General features: G+C 37.8%; 2 protein-coding genes across 2 annotated transcripts in view; both read right to left on the reverse strand.

Moving 5' to 3' along the window:
* Positions 1-25,184, reverse strand: part of LOC125299344 (neurogenic locus notch homolog protein 1-like) — a 104,536-nt gene that overhangs the window by 72,085 nt on the left and 7,267 nt on the right. The gene's annotated exons all lie outside the window — the stretch shown is intronic.
* On the reverse strand, positions 3,909-18,210 carry LOC125299135 (adhesion G-protein coupled receptor F1-like). The gene is made up of 11 exons (XM_048250276.1): positions 18,148-18,210; positions 17,842-18,000; positions 15,993-16,205; positions 15,711-15,860; positions 15,425-15,606; positions 14,788-14,958; positions 8,162-9,505; positions 7,856-7,897; positions 7,664-7,723; positions 6,771-6,831; positions 3,909-4,461 (listed from the first exon to the last, which is right to left on the reverse strand). Exons 2-11 carry the CDS (start codon positions 17,948-17,950, stop codon positions 4,403-4,405), a joined length of 2,391 nt encoding a protein of 796 aa, XP_048106233.1. The 5' UTR covers positions 17,951-18,000; positions 18,148-18,210; the 3' UTR covers positions 3,909-4,402.

Below are 25,184 nucleotides of genomic sequence, written 5' to 3' on the forward strand. Positions count from 1 at the left end.
TCAGTACTCATTCCGCTTGACTTATCGGCTGCCTTTGACACGGTTAATCACCGCATCCTTCTCTCTATACTTCGCTAACATGGGAATCTCGGTTCTGCTCTCTCCTGGTTTGAATCCTACCTCACAGGATGCTCGTTTAACATTATCATGGCTTGGTCAGCTATCTGCACCTCACCATCTCACCACAGGGGTCCCCAGGGCTCAGTGCTGGGCCCCCTTCTCTTTGCTATCTACACCACCTCCTTGGGACAGATTATCCGTTAGCATGGCTTCTCATACCACTGCTATGCAGGCGACACACAGCTCTATCTGTCCTTTCCACCTGATGACCCCTTGGTTTCAGCACGGATCTCGGATTGCCTCTCAGACATAGCTACATGGATGAAGGCACACCACCTCCAGCTGAACCTCTCAAAGACTGAACTACTGGTCCTCCCAGCTAAACCTACCATACATCACGACATCAACATCAAATTGGACTCCCTGTCTGTTTCACCTACCAGGACTGCAAAAATCTAGGAGTTGTTCTCGACAACCAACTAAACTTCTCAGATCATGTTGCCTCAGTCGCCCGGTCATGCCGTTCGCACTCTACAACATCACGGAAAATCAGGACTTACTTGACTCAAGATGCTACCCAACTTCTGGTTCAGGCAATAGTCATCTCACGACTTCGACTACTGCAATGCCCTCCTGACAGGTCTCCCAGCCTGCGAGTGAAACCACTTCAGATGATCCAGAACACTGCGGGCGGGCCTGGTCTACAACCAACCCAAAAGGCCGCGTTACCCGCTGCTCATCCAGCTACACTGGCTACCTATGGCGGCCCGCATCAAATTCAAGGCTCTAGCGCTTGCCTACAAAGTAGTCTCGGTTCTGCTCCCACCTACTTGAATGCCCTCATACAGACATACGCTACCTCCAGACGCTGCGGCTCCTCAGGCGAGCGGCGTCTAGCTCTACCACCCGGTGCGCTCAAGCCAATCCAAACTTTTCTCATCTGTTGTTCCTCGTTGGTGGAACACACTGCCAGCTCCTACAAGGGCAGAGACATCCTTCTCCATTTTCAGAAAACTCCTGAAGACCCAGCTCTTTAGAGAACATCTCCTCTCATAGCAACACTTACAACAAGTCTTACTGATCCTAGCGTCTCAAACTGACAAGTAACTGTTAAAAACAGCACTCACTGATGCACTTATTCTTACTGTACTCTAATGTTTTTAAATTGTCCTAAAATTGTTGAGAACTGCTCTAAAACTTAAACTGTTTACTATGTTGTTAGTCACTTTGGCTAAAAAGCGTCAGCCAAATGTAATGTAATGTAATGTAATGTAATGTAATGTAATGTAATTTATGACAGTATAGCAAAAAATCCTAAAACGTCATTGGATTGCTTTCACATAACTAACAATATTCACTATAGTTTCAATGTCTAGGCTTACATTTTAACCATTTTAGAGCCATTTAAAATGACATTTCATGAAAGGGGAAAAGTGAAGACTACATGTGTACTAGTCATAGCATTAATGTAGACCATCATTATACACTGATCAGCCATACATAATGACCACTAACAGGTGAGGTAAACAGCACCTGTCAGTGGCATGCACACCCCATGCACACAGGCAAATCAATCAACCCATTCCATAACCACTCATTTCATGTATAGCGCCACCTAGTTAAAAACAAAAAAGTAAAAATGAGGTGTTTTAATCACAATATCTCTGGCTGACATGGTCAAAACTGCACAAAATTGAAAGTGTAGGATCATTATGACACCCTCCGAAAGTTTCATGGACTTTCATTCATGGGGGGCCATACAATAAATTAATTTATGTGTACATTTAGTGACCGTACACCAACAGAGTTTTCTGTGAATATCTTGAGAACCGTAGGGCCTAGGATGACCAATTTTTTGCATATGTTTGCCTCCAGGGGTCATGTTAACCCATTCCATATGCACACATGTGCATAAACAGATACACACGCACACACATACATTCACAGTAATCATACATATGACACATACTCACACAGTAGACATACTCACACAGACACACACATAAGCACATGCACGCACACACACCCACCCACCCACACATAAACATAAACATGTACACGCACAAATGCACACAATTCAAGAATTTCTCAGAATTATGAACAGGCAAGATGGGGGTGGGGTTGCATAAAATGTATTTTACATGTGAAATCTATGAACTAATCATGTTTTGGTACTTGTTGTCTAGCAGATACCAGTGAGAATTGAGTGTGCATAATGCAATTCAGTGAGACAGTTAGAATCATATATGCCTTTTAGTTAGTATTTTGTACTGCTCTGCGGTACGTCTAGTTTTTAATATTTTACTAACTTTTACATGCATAATTTTCACTCACTGCTTTGGCCATCTCCCAGGTGAATTGCTAGATTGTTAACAGTGGAGGGAACATAGGCTAAGAAAAGAGAGCAATTGTGATGTAGAAATATACCCATGCTCCACCAAGACCATTTACTTTTTATGGCTGTTAGAAGGGAACTGTTCAATTAGAAAAACCTGTACATCCCCAAGTCATAAACAGTTTCCTGCGGCATGACCCCTTCAAAGTTTGAATTTTTCAAGAAAACCTGATGTGTTTTCGTTACTGCATCTGGATGGACCAGGGGCATACAGGATTGTGTAATCATCATCGTAGAACATCTGAAGTCACATGGAGGGGATGAGAGATGGAGGTCAGTGGCACAACTGGCTACAGCAATCGTACCACATGCGGGTCCATGTGCCCATGGGGACCCGAGTTTGAGTCCGACCTGGGTCATTTCCCAAGTAAACACACCACCCCATCTCTCTCTCCCACTCGTTTTCTGTCTGCCTCTTCACTGTCCTGTCATAATGAAGGCAAAAAGCCCCAAAAATATACTTTTAAAACAAGAAAGAAAACCGATGACCCCAGTACTGTGGGACCTATTTCATAAGGATGGTCCACTGTTTTTGACGAAACAATAAATAATGCTGCATAATGTTTTGTATACAGAGTGTAGCTTCTGTCATTTAGGATTTTAGAAATTAAAATGCATCCATAACCTGAACAGACACGCAGCTGTATACTGGACAAGATGTGTTTCTCATAGGGCTGTCAAAATAACGGATTAATTTCAATTAATTAATTTGAGAAAAAATAACTGATTAAAAAAATTTGTGCAGATTAATCGATTCCGTATGATCTTTGACCCCGAGCCGTTCTAGTCAGTAAAAATTAGACTGTAAAATGAAGGAGAGAAGAAAACGTGCTGCCTGGATCATTGATTGGAACATTTACTTTTTAAAAACGGCCTGATGGTCTTCATAAAAAATAAAGTGTTGAAAATAAAGTCCTCTGCAATGTCTGCAGCAAGGAATTTGCATATCACCGGAGTTCATCAACTCTATAGTCGCACATTAATGCAAAGAAATAAGTGTTGACATTGAGGGGAGTGTTAATTTATTTTCATTGTGTCCCCTAGGTTATATCTGTGGCCTGAAATGCCTTGTATGTGAAAAAAAAAACTTCTTCCCGAAGCACTTTTGAATTTATTTCCTCAGCATATTAGGTCATATCATAGATTATTATGGCAATTATTTGAACAGTGAAAATAATAATAAAAGAGTTTTTGAACTTTAATGTCACTAATGCTGATTATTCAATGATTCATTTGAATTTAAATATTTAAAATACTTTCACAGCAAAAAATATATATGCGATTAATTTAGATGAATTAATCACAGAGTATGTAATTAATTAGATTATTTTTTAATCGATTGACCACCCTAGTTTCTCAAGATAATGAGTTAGCTACTTGTTGACATGCTCTTCCAAAGATTTAGGTAAACAAACAGTTTAAGTCAGCCTGATCACCACTCTTGAAAAGAGGATGCGCAGTGGCTGCCCTTTTTATATTATTTACATATTTATTAATACATTGAACAATTGCCATATTTTGCATTATAACCATATCCTGTACATAGTAGTAACTTTTATTTAGTATTTAGTGTAGCTGATCCTGGTAAGTGTATCAACTATTCTAACAGAATGTTGGCTCAATAGCAGTGCTTTAATGACACTATGTGGAATTATGTAGGATTCAAGTTGTCTTGAGTGCAGCCACAGTCCTATCTTGCATTGTATTAAATACAGTGCCACAGGTGGTACAAATTACAGGAGAGCCGGCCCAGCGCTAGCTGGTTTGCATGCTAACTTCAGTGGATATCTGGACAACACTGAGCATTGGTGTTTTTGACAGTATGTCAAAACTGTTGTTTCGTCACATTTCTAGGTATGAATGTTAAACTAGAAAATCCACCCAGCACATTGATAAGGTCTTCATTAAGTGTTCCCAGAGGTGTCAGTGACACTGTAACTGCCCCAGTTACCCAGTTCCTGAGTTGACAGCCGACCCTGACCCCAACCCTGACACATTGTACACATCTGGAAAAGAGAGTAAAGAGATCCCATTAAACTGGCAAAAAAATGCTGCTTTCAATCCAGACTGTAACACTAAACTATGCTCATGACCAGTGGTGGGTAGTAACGCGTTACAAGTAACGCAAATGAGTAAAAAAGTACTTTTTTCGGGTAACGAATACTTTCCACGTTCCTTTTTTAAGGCTGTAATTTTACTCTTACTCGAGTAAATATTTGAACTACAATTGTACTCTTTACTCAATTACATTTCCCATTGGGCCTTCATTAAAATGAGTATTTCGATAGAAGTAGGCTACACATATCTTCGTTGACTGGAATACAAGCATACAGTTAGCGACCCTCCCTAGGTTGCAACATTGTTGCGATTACACAGCAGAGTAGACGAGTCGGCTGTTACGTTGGTACTGAGGACTAGAAACGCCATGGATGCAGAGATGAACGCTAGTAGCCTACTACCAAAAGCAGCCCCCACTCCCATGGTCAACGTCTGGCCACATCTGCAACACTGTTCCGCCCCCATGCGAAGGAAGGGGAGACAACCGTATAATGAAAGGAATGTGTCAGCCTAAGCATAACAATATCAGCCTTCAAAATGTTGAGGTAAATCATCATTATTTTCTATCAGTGGTTCTCGTAGTGCTAATTAGCGAAGCTAGTCCTAGCTGTAGCAGCTATTCGACTGAAACAAAGGCTATTTCTTGACATAACTCAGGGGTCTCCAAAAACGGTGCCCGCGAGCACCATGTAGCCTGCGGGATGCCTTTACGGAGCCCACAGCGCACTTTCTAAAAAAAGCCAACAAGTAAGCCTGCAGATCACGGCTCTAAAAAACATCCTCCATTGTGGATTTTTAAATAGATATTTAATTGTAGACCATACATCTGTAATATTGGCTATATTAGCTTGCTCATCTGGTGTAGCCAATGCAAGCATATCTCTGCAAAAGTTCTGTTGCTATTCCGTGTCCATACGGTTCATGCATGATTGTTCAAGGACTGAAAAACAATTGCTTTAGGTCACGGGCCCTTTCTCCTCCGTAGCCTACTGGTGTAGCAATAGTGTTGAAAATCTTGTGGCGTGCATACCAATAGGACCGTCAGATCATGGAGAGATTTCAGATGTGCAATAAGGCGTCTTCATAAGTTAGTCTGGTGTTGGTGATTGCTATTGAATGTCACAACCGAATTGTTCAATGAAATCAGAACTTAAACAACCTCTGAATTATGAATGGTGGGCATGCTATTTGTAATCTACATTATTAATTGCATTAAAGATGGCTTTTTTCGTTTAAAAAATTCGATCAGATTCCTCATGGAAACTTTGAATTGAACTAACTGAACAAAAACGGTCAGTGTTGCATATTGATATTGATGTATTGAAGAATCAGATGAAAATACAGTTGCTTAATATATAAAGGCTCATAGGCCTACATAATATTGATAACTTAAATGTAAAAATCACATAGGTCTATTATTTAGGAGGATCACCCTCGCAAAAAAGGAGTGAGGGTCTGTTTGTTTCAAATGAGTAGCCCTATGATTTTGGATTCTTCAGGTAGCCCTCAATCCCAAAAAGGTTGGAGACCCTGGTATAACTAGTAGAATGTATGCTTCAGGAAGGGTTGACAACACAATGTAACTTGCTGATTATATGCAGCAATTATTGTATGGTATTTTGTAGATTGCTTAACCAAAATTTAATAGTTGGTAACTTGTTCCAGCTATCATCTCCCTCTACCATTCTCTCTCTCTCTCTCTCTCTCTCCCTCCTTTGGTAGTTGTGTTTCAATTTGATTCCTTGAAATGCGCCACTGACTATCAAAATACAGATGCGCTGTTTGAAGTTGCAGTGCTTGCTTCTAAAGGGAATGACAGGTGTCATGACAGGTGCCATTCAGGCGCCTGACGTTTGATAACAAAACCACCCCGAGTGTGTACTGGACAAACCCCTAAATGTATTTAAGCTATCCGCAAGTGACCATGTGTTTTAGATCACCAAAATAGGGCCTGTTATGTCTTTTTCACTGATCCAAGCACATCAATACAAAAATGAAAAGTAACTTGTAATTTGAGTAGTTTCATAACGAAGTACTTTTTTACTTTTACTCGAGTAGGTTTGTCCAATTGGAATATTTACTTTTACTCAAGTAGATTTTGAAGGAAGTAAATGTACTTGTACTTGAGTATAGATTTTCAGTACTCTACCCACCACTGCTCATGACAAATGGCTTGAGATTGATACACAATTAGGAGAATTATCTATGTTCTTGAAGGCATTAGAACTCAACTAAACAACAAAAACTATTAACTCACTTCTCCTTTGGATCCTTCTGAAGAAATCCAATATGGTCGAGGATGTCCCAGCAGTTGTACTCTATTGAATAAAGCATTAAAGAAGGGGTTCAATTTCAGGGGGTCAGAGTGAAATGACTTCAGGAATCATAATGTGCATTTGTGTCAGATCCTCTTCATGTCAAATCACTTTGCTATTACACTACAATACATTATGTTGTTTCAAAGCTAATTTTAATTTTACAACTACATTTTCCACCAGAACCATTTCAGCACATTCTTGGCTGTGTGCTTAAATGTGTAGTTTTTTTTTACTTTAACATAACGTTTCCAAAATCATTTTGATGGCACATAACCTCATAACATGACGAACGGTACTTCTGCCATTGTCTGATAGGCCCTCAATCACCCTTACGAAATTGAAATGGAAAAGCTGCTAACAGGAATTTGGAGATCTTTTTCTACAGACTGCTGTTTGTGAATTCCCTCCATATTTTATCATACGAATATGTTCATACTTTGTTGCAAAAGAACACAATTTTTTTTTAATTGTGCTTTAACTGTAAGGGGACCCCGAGAGCCAATCTTCTTTAGTGCTGCTTTAAGCAGGCCTAAAGACCAAGGGAACTTTATCAGGATGCATGAAATAACCGGCCTTTAAAATAAGAATCTGCCTGCCTCTATGGGAATTTAACATAGGGGTGTGCTTACTTATGCCCCCTGTATTTTAAGGAGAACTTTTATTTATTTACGATACATTATTCATTCACAAAGAAAATTGTTGTCCTTAACGGTTGGATTTTAATTAAGGTATTAAGATAAATTTCCTAAAGATGGCTTTTTATTCCTCTTTTTAGTCAACTTTAGCATGAGTGTTTTAACTTATGCACAGCACTGTATTATTGAATACCCACCCTTGTGCCACCTGAGTCAGAGCTTGGGACTCTCCATCTTCCTGTTAAGGCCTCCCTTATCTGTATAGGAAAAAGATTAACGTCGGACTGTATTTGTATACCAACTACATACACAAATCCTCTGTGCAAGTTAAAATAATTAAAAAAAACTTATTGTAAAACATATAATAAATCTCCAGTAAAAATTTTTACCTTGCTGTCCAACAGCGTTCCAAAGACCAAAATGAAAAAACCCTTCAAAATAAAACAGCATTGTTAAAATGAATATTAACTATTGTTTAGTAGTATATTATGAACATTATATTAATTTAAATGGTGCTACATAATCTGTTAGTTACGAGTCGATCATGAAACTATTACATTCATGATTTACAAAATCAATGAATTAAACAATGTGCTTTATCAATTATGCTGCAGAATATCCCACAGGACAGCTATTATTGGTTAAGATAGTGTTAAAATAATTTAGATAATAAAAATCATATTCTGAAATGGTACCTGTAATGAATTTAAAACGGCAAAAACAACATGGAGTCCTATAGCTTCAGGCGCAGCCATGATGCCTATGCCAAATCCCCAGGTAAGGCCGAAGAGGGGGGTTAAGATGGTGACACATCTTGCAAGGACCACTAGGGTATGTCTGTCATTATTCTGTGTTGTGTTTCCAACACCCCTTTTCAACATTTTGAAGAGGACAACAATCATCACTAGAAGGTTAATGGCCACAATGGTCAATGCTGGAATCACAAAAGCCAGAAGTGCTTTAGTCTTATTCCAGTTGAGCCAGCAGATTTGGTTCTCTCGGATGTAACCTCCACCTCCGGCAGTTGCTGCTACAGTTACCACAGCGATTATGAGGGGGGCACCATAGCCAAGGCTGAATGCAATTGCCAACATTGTTGACCTCGACATCTGTGAGAGAACCATGACAGTGCGATAAAACAGCAGAAGAGCAGACACCAACATCCAGAAGAACATCGCTAGGTAAAAGAAATGGATGAAAAAGGTTGCTGCTGTACATGGTCTTTCAGCTACTGATTGAGAGTCTGAGATATCTGCTCCTATAATGAACCAGATATCAGCAATCAGAAGTGACACAGCAACATTCACTACACAGACATGCCGCATGTAAGATGTGTCATTTCTGGTCATGCTCTTCCATATGACTCCTTCAATGATAAGACATATGATCAAGCTGGCAAGGGATATACCCACACCAATGTATGTGATGAAATCCAGCAACGATTTTATGCCAGGAGGAATAGACGGTGACATTAGAATTGAGAAGGAAGTTGTGTGGTTGCATTCACAAGTGACAGTGTTATTCACAAATGAAGTGAGTTCACATCCAAATGAATCCCAAAATCCATCAAAAAGCTCAAAGTTCCAAAAGACACACTGAGGATTTCCTAGTGTTTCATTTATGAGGTCAAAGCTTAGCGAGATGTTGCTGATGGTGTCATTTACTTGCAACAGAACCACAACTGCATTGATGGAGTTGGATAAACTGCTATCATTGTCACTACTATTTCTGGCTGGTAGGACATTATTTAGGGTAGAGAATGTAATGGTTGTAATTGTAATGTTCCCCTCCTCTGGTATGAAGATTGCAGCAGACGAATTTGTTCCTAGTGTGTCACTGTATGAGCTGTTGACAAAGGTTTGGCGTAGCTGGATGATGTCTGTTCCTGTTTCAAAAGATGTGTCCCTTTGCAGGGATCCCACAATAACTTCAATTGATCCCAGGAATAATGCACTAACATTCCTTGTTTCATTATTTACAACTTTCCAGGTACTGAAGGTAGAATTGGACACAATGATGCTTGAGATGTTGATGAAACCCTGGGAAATAACATAAAAATCATTGGTTACCGAGGCAGAGCTCGGGTGTTTGTTTAGAAGCTGACCACTTATGCCTTTCACCCATATAACGAAAGGCGAGTTTACTTATGAAGTCAATATAATCATCATGTTCTTGATGGCTAAATTAGGTATGCTTAATTAAACAAGCCAGTAATCCGTTTTCGTTTCCTCAGACTAACTTCACCAGGCTACAGCGGTTTAACGTAGGCCTAGGAGGCTACAATAAATTTGAAAAACTTTACTCTGGTCAAAAAGGCTTGACATTTTTTCTCACAATGTCAAAGTTGCAGAATATCATTTGACAACACAAATTATCTCAATTCTGTTCATAGCCTAGTTGTTTCCCCCCAAAACATGCATGTGAACTACTGTTTTTATTACTTAGCAATATGCTTAGACCTTATGGGTCGGATGCATAGTCATTTAGTTCATGTCTGCTTTCCGAGAACCCTATATTTCCCATGGTCATTAAGTTGCGACCCATTTTTTTAGTGTTCAAACCAACTGATACGGTAAGCTGCTTGGTAAGACGTGCAAAGTGCCTGTATTAATTTTGTTGAGAACATGCATTTTAAATGGGCTATTGTTTTTTTTTTTAACCACAAGCTCCATGAGCCACCCTGGGGCACTTTTCTAGAAAGCATCGCTGGCTAACTTGCGTCACAACCTTGATAGTTCACTTCATCGTTCTTGGATTTGTTGTTTCTAGAAAGGGTAGTTTGAACTCTCAATCGCAAACAAAGACGGAAAGTAAGGTGGTTTGAACTACTGCCCCTGGGGGTCGTTTCTAAAAAAGTTAGCAACAACGTTGCTCAACCACCGTGGTACGATGCAACTTGCGACCAAACAACGACATTGTCACACCTGTTTCCAGAAAACATTGTACCTGTGTCGCAATTCGCTACCTCCGACGTTCGAACACCGTAGTTCCAACAACGTTGTTGATGATGCAGCAATACATATCATTGGTGGAAACAATAGCAATGTGTAATACCCCACCCCGTAGAAATTTTCTGTCACGGCCTATGTCAACATTTTTATAATTTAAACCGAGTGATTAATGCTGGCATTGTCATTGCCATAAGCAAAAACCTAAACCTATTGCAAGCATACAAAACCGACCAATATGAGTCATTATTTGTGTTAAATATCTGTTGGAAAAAATATATAGCCTGGACAATTTCTGGGTATCGCAATTTTTTTCAACTGTCTCGTGGCTTAATTGCAGCGTGTCAGTGCACTGCACGCTCGGCCGGAGTTCACGTCCTATCTCTTCTTTTCACCTCTGAATAAGAGTAGGCCTACGAGACACAACAATAGGTTTTGACCATACATATTTATTTACTCTACATCGAGAGACCAATAGGTACAAGACATCAGTAAGAGTAAGTCTCTTAATCAAAATTAAAGGAATTATCCGGAGTAAAATGCACTTTAGATCAATTTACTGATGATTGGGAGTACATACGTTGAGTTGACATCAAAATCATGTCATTCGGATGTGTTTTGAGAAAGTTCGATTTTACCGTTTTTAGTCAAAACTCGTTAGCCTGGAAGTGACCAGGGCAAGTCATTTCGCCGCTACAAAACGCTATTTTTATACCTCTTCTACAGTTCCAAACAACATTACACTTACGTGGTAGTGAGTAGAGGATCCCTAAAGCCAAAGCGAAGTATCCCGAGGTCTTTATGTGGTCGGATAGAGAATCCAGAATGAATTTCATCAAGCCAGTACCTTTCCGGAAATGTTGCTGTTGCAGCTGGCGTCTTTAGGGGAAAGTCCGTAGGAGTCGATTGCCGAGTGTGGAGTAACATGCTCTGGAAATTCGCCGTTTTTTAAAAAAAAAAAAACACACAGTCCAGTATTTCTTTCGAAATTGAAATGAAGTTGTATGGACTGGACTATGTTTTTTTTTATCATCTTTTTTTACATGACCTTTACACTTGGTGCTGGCAAGGCATTGAACTGGGCTTCATTCGAGGATTCCAACGGTACCTCACTCATGAAAATCGGACATACAGGTCAAAGGTTACATGCACACACCTTCATATACACAGACAGCCCAGCCCAGCCCATTAGACATTGCCAGATGGCTTAGAACTCTGCCAGGTGCAAGCTTAACCCTTAAAGGTCCAGTATGTAGGAAATAATGGAAAATAAACTTTAACCATTCCAAAAATGATCACCATATGTTGTCAGAGAGTAAGGAAACACGATGAATTGAAGTAATGGCTTATTTGACAACATTACTCTAACCCGTAAAACCCTGTAAAACCCATGAAAAAAAATGAGTTACGGGGCGGAATTTCTTGGAATTTTCGTTTATGTTTTGAACGATTAATTCTAGAATAGTGTATTAATAATGGGCTAGTGCTTCGTCCTATTTGGGTTGCCAAATTAGCAAAGGCCAACAGCTGTCAGTAGTCATGAACGCCCACGAGAGGCAGGCAAATTTTAATTTCCAAAATTAAAACAAGAAACAAATTAAGTTGACATCGGAGGAGCTTCCTGAGATGGTGACATCTTGGTCAAACGAAGAATATCAAGTCTGATGCAGAGCTGGCCATATTTCTCCACAACAGCCTAGGCTAAACTTCATCTGCATCGCTTACTTCAGCTAAATATGTTACGTTGGTTAGAGAGGTATTTTTTGTTTTCACTGTTTCCGTAATGTGTAGCTGGGACATGGTTGGAGAAATGTTAAAGCAGCTGCAGGTCAACTAGCTAAGTCTTCATTACATCTGGCAACCCAGAAGAGGCTCGCTTCTGGTAGTCTTGAGAACGTTCACCAGTGTTTTGATTTTGGCCTACAGAACGTTCGGTAACAATCCTACAAATCGCACCTTTAAAGGAGTACCGTCACGGGAATGTTGAGAAATTAACGTTCTAAAGAATATCTGGGTTCATTGAATTCAACATAGAATTTTAGAACCTTCAATTGTTGCGGAACTTAGAACGTTCAAAAACCTACACCTTTAAGGGTTAAACAATTAGAGCTGTGATGTCACATTAGAATCCTTGAACATTCCGCCATTCATTTCAATGGGGCCCAAAAACGCCGAAAAACGGGAATACCGCGAAAACGACAAGGGCCAGCAACACGAAAGTAACAAGCAAGTTACACCGGTTCGGGCCTGAATTTTTGGAGTTCGAACTGCGTCTGTAGCCGGACGAGTCCTTACCTGGAGCATAGTGATAGGTTTTGTTGTGTCTCGCTCCTGCCCCACCTACTTCGTAAGTGGGTAATTGGCAGCTGTGCTCCATAAAAAAGGCGCTGACTATCCAGGGCAGGCGTCTGCTTTGTCCAGGGGCGACTCTGACCGACCTATAAGCCTATCCCGGCGTTTGGCTGTAGTTTGTTCCACCATTTGCTCCAGGTAGGCTTGAGTCTTTGTCTGAGGAACATTCGTTTATGCACTGATGTGCCGGAAAGTTCAGAACTTTTGTTTACATTCCAGTAACAGAAGTCGCTGCTAAACGTTTACGTTATCTGTTAATTACAGCAACATCACGGAGTGTTGCGCTGTCCGGGCTCCCTACATCTGACGTTAGCTGTTGCATGGTAGGTTGTAGCTTTATTTACCTCGATTTACCTAAATTAAGCATAACGTTAGAGTAATGACTCTGTACTCCTTATAGGATCTGTATGGTATCCTGATGTGGTGACGGCCTTGCTGTTTTGTTCCTGTTTGGGGTTTGCCTTCCATCGCTGCGTCTCTGATGCATGATTGCTAGCTAACCTGGTGGTGGCTATCTGCTTGGGCCTGTTTAGTGCGGACGTGCGTGTTTGTTGCATGAGTGTGCATGTGTGGGAGTTTGGTTTGCTTGCTGCTCTATTGATGCTCTATGCTTTTCTCTGTATTTTGTTTTGTCTTATTTGTAGTCATTTGTTTTTGTTTGTTTTATACTGCATGTACTGTCAAGTGGGCTTTCCCTGTGTATGTTGCTTGTCTCTCCTACTGGGGGCTGCATTGGGCGCATGTTGGAGGGTTTATTCTCCTCTGGTGGTGTTTATCCCTTATTGTGTGTGCTGTGTTAATTAGTTTAGATAAGTCACCTTTTCATTTTGATTTGCAGTGTGGTTTGAATCACAGATTTAGCCTCAGAGGCTTTGACATCTGCCCTCTACGGTAAGCCCAATCTAGTGTCAACATTGATCCTGACGATCTAGCATTACATGGTGTTGCTCTGGTATTGAAGTGCATGTACATTGATCCTGTTTTAAATAAATAAATTGTAATAGTTTTGTATTGTAATCTCACGTCTCTGACTATTATTCAGACTACCAACTTGTGTGACCCTAGTGGTAAACAGGAAATTATCAGGTTAATTTAACGGGTAGGTTCCTGGGTAACAGGGTATTAGAACCTGGTGACTGTTTATATACAAGGTAGGCTACTGTCACACGTCGATAGCTCAAACGGTCTAGGAGCAGTAGTTTGTCCAAAAAGTGGGTGAAAAGGAATAATAAATAAAGTAAACTTAAGAAGAACAATAGTGGGCTTGCTCCGCAAGCCCACAGCATGGCGAAGGTCTTGCTGGATCAAACCCACTAATAATGACTCATATTGGTCGGCTTAAGTTAACAGTTTTATATGCTTGCAATAGGTTTAGGTTTTTACTGATGGCAATGACAATGCCAGCATTAATCACACTGTTTAAATTAGAAAAATGTCGATATAGGCCGTGGCAGAGAATTTCTACGGAGTGGGGTATTACAGTACACGATACCACTGTTTCCACCAATGAAATGTATCGCTGCATCATCAACAACGTTGTTGGAACGCCGGAGGTAGCGAATTGTAACACAGGTAAGATGCTTTCTGGAAACAGGTGTAACAATGTTTGGTCGCAAGTTGCGTCGTACCACGGTGGTTGAGCAACGTTGTTGCTAACTTTTCTAGAAATGACCCCCTGAACGGTTCTGAAGACCCACCAGTTAAGAAACACTGCTGTAGATTCCCCATTGGACTGTGTGTGTTTCCGATCAGAGAGAAGCTTATCGGTTGATATTATCTGTACGTTTGTGATGCCACTTCATGACACTCTAAAACACTTTGAATGATGAATTCTTGCAAGATTCTTGCAGGTTTTTCCACGCATCATTGTAGGTTGGTTAGATATATCTCATAAATGGTGTCTACCTGCTTGTGTAGCATTCCTTTTGGTCATTAACTCAGTCAGTACCCATAGTTTGTTTAGGTCATATGTTTGTTAATCTTACATATTACTTGCTATTACATATGTATAGTGTACATACCTCTATGACATCCCCACTGATTGTAAAGTCTTTTGAAGTATTTGCAATATTATTCAGGATAGTTACAATGCTTTTTATATTTGCTGTTGAGTTAGTTATCTTTTCTTCATTTTCCAATGTGATGTTATTTAATTTTTCCACAAACACTGGTAGGGTTTCGGCTGACAAGATCTAAAAAAAATTGTGAAAGACACAATCCAACTGTTAAATTTGTACCCCAGTGAACTGATGCCATACACTGGCATTAGCCATCATGACTGCTACTGTCCAAGACTAATGGTAACTTTGTTATAACAATAATAATGGTAACTATTTTGACTCATATAGGTCAGAACAGGTTATCACATATTAATAGATATTAACCCTCAGAACCATCTCTATTTACTCTGTATATTTTCTATCCTCTCATCCTGTATATAAAAGTTTAACAGTTTCATAAAAACTTTGATATTGACATTGGAATTATTATGACTAAGGGTCATCTGTCAAAAATGTGTTTCTCATGCAAATTATTTTCTTTTTGTGTGTAAAGCTGTTGTAATAAACAAAGAGAAAACTCTAAAACTGAAGTAAACAGTAACGTGAGGTAAGCATTCATCTTTGGTATATGGGAGTGGATAAAACAAAGGCATATTACCTGAGATTCCTCTTCCAGCTCTTGGATCACAATCAAAACACAATTGTTTTTTTGTTCCTCCCAATTCCTTGTAGTTCCACTGCATTTAGCAGTAACACTACCAATTTCATCACCTTCACAGTCACCAACTTCTACATCACCATCATTTCCAGCTCCAAAATTGCCATCGCGACAATCAAATTCTGCAAGTTAGAAAAGGGCTTAGTTGCTTTATTTTTCTTATTTATAGACATAGGTGACATTCATATTATGCATACTGAATGGAGGTAACATGGAGAAACCTTACCTTCATTTTTAAAAGTTAACATCACTTTTTCTGAACTATAACCAAAGCCCTGCAAGTTTGGGTTTTTAACTTTGCAGCTGAGTTCAGCTTTTCCTGGAGCACGTTCACAGTTCTGTACACTGTATGAATACTTGCAATTGTCTGATATTGCTAAGGCAAAATTCAGAGAGCAATATTAGTCTGAAAATATTTTATAACATAAAACAATTCTAATGAAGGCAAACAAGTAAATATGACTAACTTGTTACAATCTGCCTTTTTTCAAGTAAAAGCAAAAATCACCTGGATTGAGATGACCGTTGTCATTACGCTCCACCATCATCTCAACTTCATAATCTGTGCTTGAGCAACACTGCAGGGTAACTCTTTGTCCATTTTCACACTGAACTATTTTGTCCTGGCTTATCTGAATGACAGGCTTTTGTTTTATGCTATCAATATTTTCCCACCTAATATATGGCACTGAGTTTTTATTTGATATACACTCATAACGACCTGTAGGGAGACAAAACCCAGAAAATTATTCTATAAAAACGCCCATTTCATTTGTAATGTATATATTGTACGTATGGTATCTGACCAAATGGTAAACATCTTTAAAATGTAGGCCTACTTTTAGACTGTTGGACTACTCTAGCTTGAACCATGGCCTGTTTTTATATGTAACATGGTCTGTGGCTGTAACTGATATCATAATGTCGTTGTACATGACACTATACAAAATATGGCATCTGCCATGACATGGTCACTCCAATGTCTGTGTATGGCGGAGATTTCAAATCACTTAATTGCCAGAATGCAACTTCCACTTTCAAAATTTGATACATTTAGTAGGAAATGGCACAAAGACTGGTGGCTCTATGTCTTAGCAGACCTGTCAAACTTGAAGAATTTTTTTGAGTAGCCAAGAAAAAAACAATGCTCACGTCGTCCTTCATGCATGCAGCCAAAAATAGACACATTTTGGATAGGGACCCATTTTTAATGTGGAACATCTATCTAAATGTGATCCAATGTGTTCCTGAAAGTGCAAACTGAATCTTTTACTCTATAATGTTGACAATCTGTTTTAGAGCCTAATAATCCTGACCTATGAAAAACACTTGTGTTGATAGGGACTGATGTGGATGTGTTGTCCATTTTCTTATATGTGGCCTCTATTCAATCATGTCTGGTATTATTACTTCTTTTCAATCCATTATTATTAAAGATTTATTTTGTAAAGAAATACATCTATCACCCATGTTATGTCAATTTCCTAATGCAAATTACTGATTGCTTTTAAAGAATCTCACTTGCACATGCACTCAGTTTTTCTCAGATCGCGGTATCTTTCTGCCATCTGTGAGGCTGCTATGATTAGGTCTACATTATCCCAACTGTGATAAGTGCACAATCTCCGTCTGGAAGCCTATTATTTGTTCTCGCTTGTTTTCACGCTAATAATCAAGAAGAAGGATCTGCATGCTCCAAAGAAAAAACTAATTCAACACTCATCAATGAGCAGCTCAAAATATTTAGCCTAGGTCCACTTTCAGACTCGTTGTTAATGGCTGCATTTTGCCTTGGAAAGGTCTGCGTTCCATATAATTAGCACCTTTTAGTTATGAAAACTTTAACCAACAGCGACACATTGAAAAATACTAACTGAAACTACTGGTGAACAAGTAATAACTTTCAAGACAACATCAAACTATTAGGCCTAGGTGAATTTACAATCGCACTCAGTGGAATATTTTTAGTTTCGCAAAACGGCAGCAGGGGGGACGCGAATTTAGAGTGAACACTTGATAAACTCACCTCATTAAGTATTTAATTTAACCCACAGTTGAATGAAGAAAAAATTACATAAAGAGAGGCCACTATGCTTTGCCTGTCATTCTCGCTTGTCACTTTCTCTCTATCTCATCCTCGCATGAAATAGATTTGCGGGAGATTCTAATTCACATGCTCAAGGGGCTTTCCGGAGAAGTTGGATGTCTGATCGTTTGGCGTAGTTTTAATAAAAAAATTGCAGCGGCGTACTTTTATGTGAAAATGTGTGGTTGCTACGCAAAATGCATTCAGGTTGGCAGGTCTGCGTTAGAAAATGCATACATCTTTAACATTGTATGTGGGGTTGATACTTCACCATTGAAAGAGGAGTCGATATTTCTTATGGTGATTTGGCCTGTTGAGTCAGAAATTTTCTGCCCATTAAATCTCCATTCAGACACATCTCCACTGCATTTCAACACCATTTGTTGCTGGGGGAAAAGAGAGTCACTGCCCACTCTTAATTTAGTTTTTTCTGAGAAAAGAGAAAAAAACAAAATTAAGGGCAAGTACTGATGCAAATTCAGTGCTGCAAAGCAAATGTGTTTTCATATTTTTGTTGTTGTTAAATGAACATAATTTTTGACATTTTTATCATCTTTTAAGATAACTTACCACTTACAACGAAGGGATTGTCAGCCAATGGATATTTTTTGTTCTTAAGGTCTGTTACAATGCCATTGTTTGCTTTCATAAAACTGGTGTTTGGATCCGTCAACTGAAGGGAGAGGTCTACAATCACACTACCTGGCCTGTTGAGGCATAATAACATCTGTGATCAACATTAAAACATGGAAATTCAAAACAACATGATTACTTTGATATTGCAGTGGTATGTACAAAACAATAAAATCAGCATACCTGAAACCTGTGACAGCTGCTGAATTGGGTTTGTATCCATCTGTAAACATTTTAAAGTTGTTGTCTACCTACATGACAATAAGATTTAGTGATGTATTAAGGTGTCAACTTACTCAAACTATTCACATTTACTATTTGGCTTGTAATACTTTTTGGATGACAATAAACAATATTACAAAAAAGATACTCACTGCAAATTCAATATCTTTTTTATAGGTCTTGTATTTCTCCGTTGATGCATCATTGAGTTGAAAATCAAACTTTTGTGTCAATATCAAAGAGAAACGAATGGTAGAAACTGCAGATGTAAAAGAAGAGTTTAACATAAGATTAGGGGGGGCACTCACTGAATCTAACATAGAACAAATCATTCACTGCACATCACAGAGCGCAGAAACTGAACATTCATTAGATATAATTTGTTTTTGTATAGATAGTCATCCTTTGCACTTTATAGCAAACCTATACAGTTTTTTTCCTGACTCAAACATATGACCACACCTTGAGAACTACAACTCATATAATCAGTCCTACTTAGTTATAAATTATGATTTTGTTTTACTAAAAACTGTGACAAACAAAACAAAAGTCTAACTCAAAATCAAAATTGTTTTGAGTTCTGCTAATACTACTCTTGTAATACTAGTAATTACACATGTTACTTTACTGGCAGTGATGTGTTGATAGTGATGTTGACAAATGTGGAGATAACACCATCACATGAATCTCCTTCTTCACATACCAGCTGCTGTTGGTGGTATTGCTGGTGTTGTTGTTGATGGTATTGTTGCCTGTGGTGTTGTTGGTGGTGGTATTGTTGGTGGTATTGTTGCTGGTGGTGTTGTTGCTGGTGGTATTGTTGGTGGTGTTGTTGCTGGTGGTATTGTTGGTGGTGTTGTTGCTGGTGGTATTGTTGGTGGTATTGTTGCTGGTGGTATTGTTGGTGGTGGTATTGTTGGTGGTATTGTTGCTGGTGGTATTGTTGGTGGTGGTATTGTTGCTGGTGGTATTGTTGGTGGTGTTGTTGTTGTTGGTGTTGTTGGTGGTGTTGTTGTTGGTGGTGTTGTTGGTGGTGTTGTTGTTGGTGGTGTTGTTGTTGGTGGTGGTGGTGTTGTTTTAGTTGTTGTTGCTTCTGTTATAGCAGAAAAAAGATTAATCCATTGACGTCCATGTTTTTGTACAGATTACAATAGGCCTTTGAATAAACATGCCATAAAGCACCTGTGCAGGGGTTGCTAACACTAATAGGAAGAGATTTGTTTGTTGGACTATATCCACTCCAGCAAGAACAGTTGTAGCTGCCAATGGTGTTGGAGCAGGTGGAGTTTTGACCACATGGATTAGAGTTACATTCATTGTCATCTATGATGGAAAATAATATTGTGAGCAGTCGAAAGAATGCATAATGGAGTATTTGGAATTTACCTCTGTAAATAAATAGAATACAGTGTTGTGCATAAGTTAAGACACCCATGCTAAAGTTGACTAAAAAGTGGAATAAAAAAAAATTCTTTTGGAAATTGATCTTAAAGGTGCACTTTGAGTTCCTGCATGGTTTCAGCGCGATTTCAATGTTGTCTCAAATCATAAGCATCTTGATCCGCTAGCTGCCTGCCCCCTGAATACACTGTGAAAAAGCCTGGTCTTGGGAAACAATACAAGGGCCGTAACTCGTCAAACAAACACAAGGCACAGGCTGTGCACCAAAATATAACAAACCACGTCCCAGCCAATCACTGACAATATGGAGCTGCATCAAAGTGGGGAGCGAAAAAGGGCTTATATTATACTTACTAAATCTTTAAACAAACATGAATAAAAGGCACAGAATAAGGTTGGTGTAAGAGTTATCATCACACCAACTTGCAGGAGAGGATACACCCAAACAAACTCATCTCTACCTATTAGCAGCAACAACACATGTATAGGTTTGTAAAAGGATTGGATGTCCTGTGAATTAATAAACTAGATGTAACGTGTGACTACTGGCTGTCTTTCCCATTGGAATCAATGATATAATGATGTGCCGTTAGTACATGGAGGGGAGAGCTTGCTCTTTGCTCACTTTGGTATTTACTTTGAAAGTCAACAGAAGTGACGTCATGCAGGAACTCATAGTGCACCTTTAATGCCTTAATTAAAAAAATTAGGAAAAATCCAACCTTTAAGGACACCAATTTTCTTTGTGAATGAACCATGCATAGTAAATAAATAAACGTTATTCCTTAAAATACAGGGGGCATAAGTAAGGAACCCCTTGGAGCTCATTCACCATCTTTAATACTGGAAAGAATTCAGGACTTAAAGATATTCATAAGGAATCAAAAAAAAAAAAAAAATAGCTGCATAAAATAATAATTATGCAGCACAAACCTATACATGTGTTGTTGCTGCTAATAGGTAGAGATGAGTTTGTTGGGGTGTATCCTCTCCAGCAAGAACAGTTGTAACTACCAATCGTGTTGATGCAGGTGGAGTTTTTACCACATGGATCAGATTGACATTCATTTACATCTAAGGGGAAAAGTAATATAAAAACATAAGTCTTCAAAAAGTAATAATGATGAAAAAAAAAAAAAAAATATGCTGACTGCAAATATACCAGAATATAATTCATATTAGAAATGTACCCAGAATATACTTATTAATACTGGAAAGACTTCAGAAGTTACTGGTATTTATAGGAAATAAAAAATAAAAAAACATTGCACAAAAAATCATTCTGCAGAACAAACCTATACATGTGTTGTTGCTGCTAATAGGTAGAGATGAGTTTGTTGGGGTGTATCCTCTCCAGCAAGAACAGTTGTAACTGCCAATCGTGTTGATGCAGGTGGAGTTTTTACCACATGGATCAGATTGACATTCATTTACATCTAAGGGGAAAAGTAATATAAAACATAAGTCTTCAAAAAAGTAATAATGAAAAAAAAAATTGCTGACTGCAAATATACCACATAACTAGCAAGACTATATGTACCCAGAATATGCCATTCATATTAGAAAGACTTCAGAAGTGCTTATTAATATTGGAAAGACTTCAGGAGTTAAAGGTATTTATAGGGAATTAAAAAAATGAAAAATAGCTGCATAAAATAATAATTATGCAGCACAAACCTATACATGTGTTGTTGCTGCTAATAGGTAGAGATGAGTTTGTTGGGGTGTATCCTCTCCAGCAAGAACAGTTGTAACTACCAATCGTGTTGATGCAGGTGGAGTTATTACCACATGGATCAGAGGCACATTCATTTACATCTAAGGGGAAAAGTAATATAAAAACATAAGTCCAAAAAAGTAATAATGAAAAAAAAATGTTGACTGTAAATATACCATGTAACTAGCAAGACTATATGTACCCAGAGAAATGCCATTCATATTATAAAACACTTCAGAAGACGTCTTCAAAAATTAATATTGGAAAGACTTCAGGAGTTAAAGGTATTTAAAAATTTAAAGGGAAAAAAAATGAAAAATAGCTGCATAAAATATATAATTATGCAGCACAAACCTATACATGTGTTGTTGCTGCTAATAGGTAGAGATGAGTTTGTTGGGGTGTATCCTCTCCAGCAAGAACAGTAGTAACTACCAATCGTGTTGATGCAGGTGGAGTTTTTACCACATGGATCAGATTGACATTCATTTACATCTAAGGGGAAAAGTAATATAAAAACATAAGTCTTCAAAAAAGTAATAATGAAAAAAAAAAATGTTGACTGAAAATATACCACATAACTAGCAAGACTATATGTACCCAGAATATGCCAATTAATATTAGAAAGACTTTAGAAGTGCTTATTAATATTGGAAAGACTTCAGGAGTTAAAGGTATTTATAGGGAATTTAAAAAAATGAAAAATAGCTGCATAAAATAATAATTATGCAGCACAAACCTATACATGTGTTGTTGCTGCTAATAGGTAGAGATGAGTTTGTTGGGGTGTATCCTCTCCAGCAAGAACAGTAGTAACTACCAATCGTGTTGATGCAGGTGGAGTGTGTACCACATGGATCCGAGTCACATTCATTTACATCTATGGGGAAAAGTAATATAAAAACATAAGTCTTTAAAAAAGAAATAATAAAGGAAAAAAAAAAAAAAAAAAAAATAAAATAAAAATTGACTGCAAATATACCACATAACTAGCAAGACTATATGTACCCAGAATATGCCATTCATATTAGAAAGACTTCAGAAGTGCGTATTAATATTGGAAAGACTTCAGGAGTTAAAGGTATTTAAAGGGAATTTAAAAAAATGAAAAATAGCTGCATAAAATAATAATTATGCAGCACAAACCTATACATGTGTTGTTGCTGCTAATAGGTAGAGATGAGTTTGTTGGGGTGTATCCTCTCCAGCAAGAACAGTTGTAACTACCAATCGTGTTGATGCAGGTGGAGTTTTTACCACATGGATCAGATTGACATTCATTTACATCTAAGGGGAAAAGTAATATAAAACATAAGCCATAAAAAGTAATGATGAAAAACAATTGCTGACTGTAAATATACCACATAACTAGCAAGACTATATGTACCCAGAATATGCCAATTAATATTAGAAAGACTGGAAAGATTAATATTGGACTTCAAAGAGTTAAAGGTATTTAAAGGAATTTAAAAAAAAAAAAAAAAAAATAGTTGCATAAAATAATAATTATGCAGCACAAACCTATACAAGTGTTTTTGCTGCTAATAGGTAGCGATGAGTTTGTTGGGGTGTATCCCCTCCAGCAAGAACAGTTGTAACTACCAATCGTGTTGATGCAGGTGGAGTTTTTACCACATGGATCAGATTGACATTCATTTACATCTAAGGGGAAAAGTAATATAAAAACATAAGTCTTCAAAAAAGTAATAATGAAAAAAAAAAAAATGTTGACTGTAAATATACCACATAACTAGCAAGACTATATGTACCCAGAATATGCCAATTAATATTAGAAATACTTCAGAAGTGCTTATTAATATTGGAAAGATGTCAGGAGTTAAAGGTATTTATAGGGAATAAAAAAAAGAAAAATAGTTGTATAAAATAATAATTATGCAGCACAAACCTATACATGTGTTGTTGCTGCTAATAGGTAGAGATGAGTTTGTTGGGGTGTATCCTCTCCAGCAAGAACAGTAGTAACTACCAATCGTGTTGATGCAGGTGGAGTTTTTACCACATGGATCAGATTCACATTCATTTACATCTAAGGGGAAAAGTAATATAAAAACATAAGTCTTCAAAAAAGTAATAATGAAAAAAAAAAATGTTGACTGAAAATATACCACATAACTAGCAAGACTATATGTACCCAGAATATGCCAATTAATATTAGAAAGACTTTAGAAGTGCTTATTAATATTGGAAAGACTTCAGGAGTTAAAGGTATTTAAAGGGAATTAAAAAAAATGAAACATAGCTGCATAAAATAATAATTATGCAGCACAAACCTATACATGTGTTGTTGCTGCTAATAGGTAGAGATGAGTTTGTTGGGGTGTATCCTCTCCAGCAAGAACAGTTGTAACTGCCAATCGTGTTGATGCAGGTGGAGTTTTTACCGCATGGATCAGAGGCACATTCATTTACATCTAAGGGGAAAAGTAATATAAAACATAAGCCATAAAAAGTAATGATGAGAAAATGTTGATTGCTGACTTCAAATATACTATGTAACTAGCAAGAGTACATGTACCATAGAATGAACTTAATAACACCGGAAAGACGTCAGAAGTTACAGGTATTCGTAGGGAAGCATATAAAAAATCAAAAACGTTGCTTTAGAAAAATATATTCTAAAGCACAAACCTGTACAAGTGTTGTTGTTGATAACAGGCAGTGATGAGTTGGTTGGGGTGTATCCTCTCCAGCAAGAACAGTTGTAACTGCCAATTGTATTGATGCAGGTGGAGTGTGTACCACATGGATCCGAGTCACATTCATTTACATCTATGGGGAAAAGTAATATAAAAACATAAGTCTTCAAAAAAGAAATAATGAAAACAAAAATTGCTGACTGCAAATATACCACATAACTAGCAAGACTATATGTACCCAGAATATGCCATTCATATTAGAAAGACTTCAGAAGTGCGTATTAATATTGGAAAGACTTCAGGAGTTAAAGGTATTTAAAGGGAATTTAAAAAAATGAAAAATAGCTGCATAAAATAATAATTATGCAGCACAAACCTATACATGTGTTGTTGCTGCTAATAGGTAGAGATGAGTTTGTTGGGGTGTATCCTCTCCAGCAAGAACAGTTGTAACTACCAATCGTGTTGATGCAGGTGGAGTTTTTACCACATGGATCAGATTGACATTCATTTACATCTAAGGGGAAAAGTAATATAAAAACATTAGTCTTTAAAAAAGTAATAATGAAAAAAAAAAATGTTGACTGTAAATATACCACATAACTAGCAAGACTATATGTACCCAGAATATGCCATTCATATTAGAAAGACTTCAGAAGTGCGTATTAATATTGGAAAGACTTCAGGAGTTAAAGGTATTTAAAGGGAATTTAAAAAAATGAAAAATAGCTGCATAAAATAATAATTATGCAGCACAAACCTATACATGTGTTGTTGCTGCTAATAGGTAGAGATGAGTTTGTTGAGGTGTATCCTCTCCAGCAAGAACAGTTGTAACTACCAATCGTGTTGATGCAGGTGGAGTTTTTACCACATGGATCAGATTGACATTCATTTACATCTAAGGGGAAAAGTAATATAAAAACATAAGTCTTCAAAAAAGTAATAATGAAAAAAAAAAAATGTTGACTGAAAATATACCAC

The sequence above is a fragment of the Alosa alosa genome, chromosome 8 (genome assembly GCF_017589495.1).
Source record: "Alosa alosa isolate M-15738 ecotype Scorff River chromosome 8, AALO_Geno_1.1, whole genome shotgun sequence".
Taxonomy (NCBI): Eukaryota; Metazoa; Chordata; class Actinopteri; order Clupeiformes; family Clupeidae; genus Alosa; species Alosa alosa.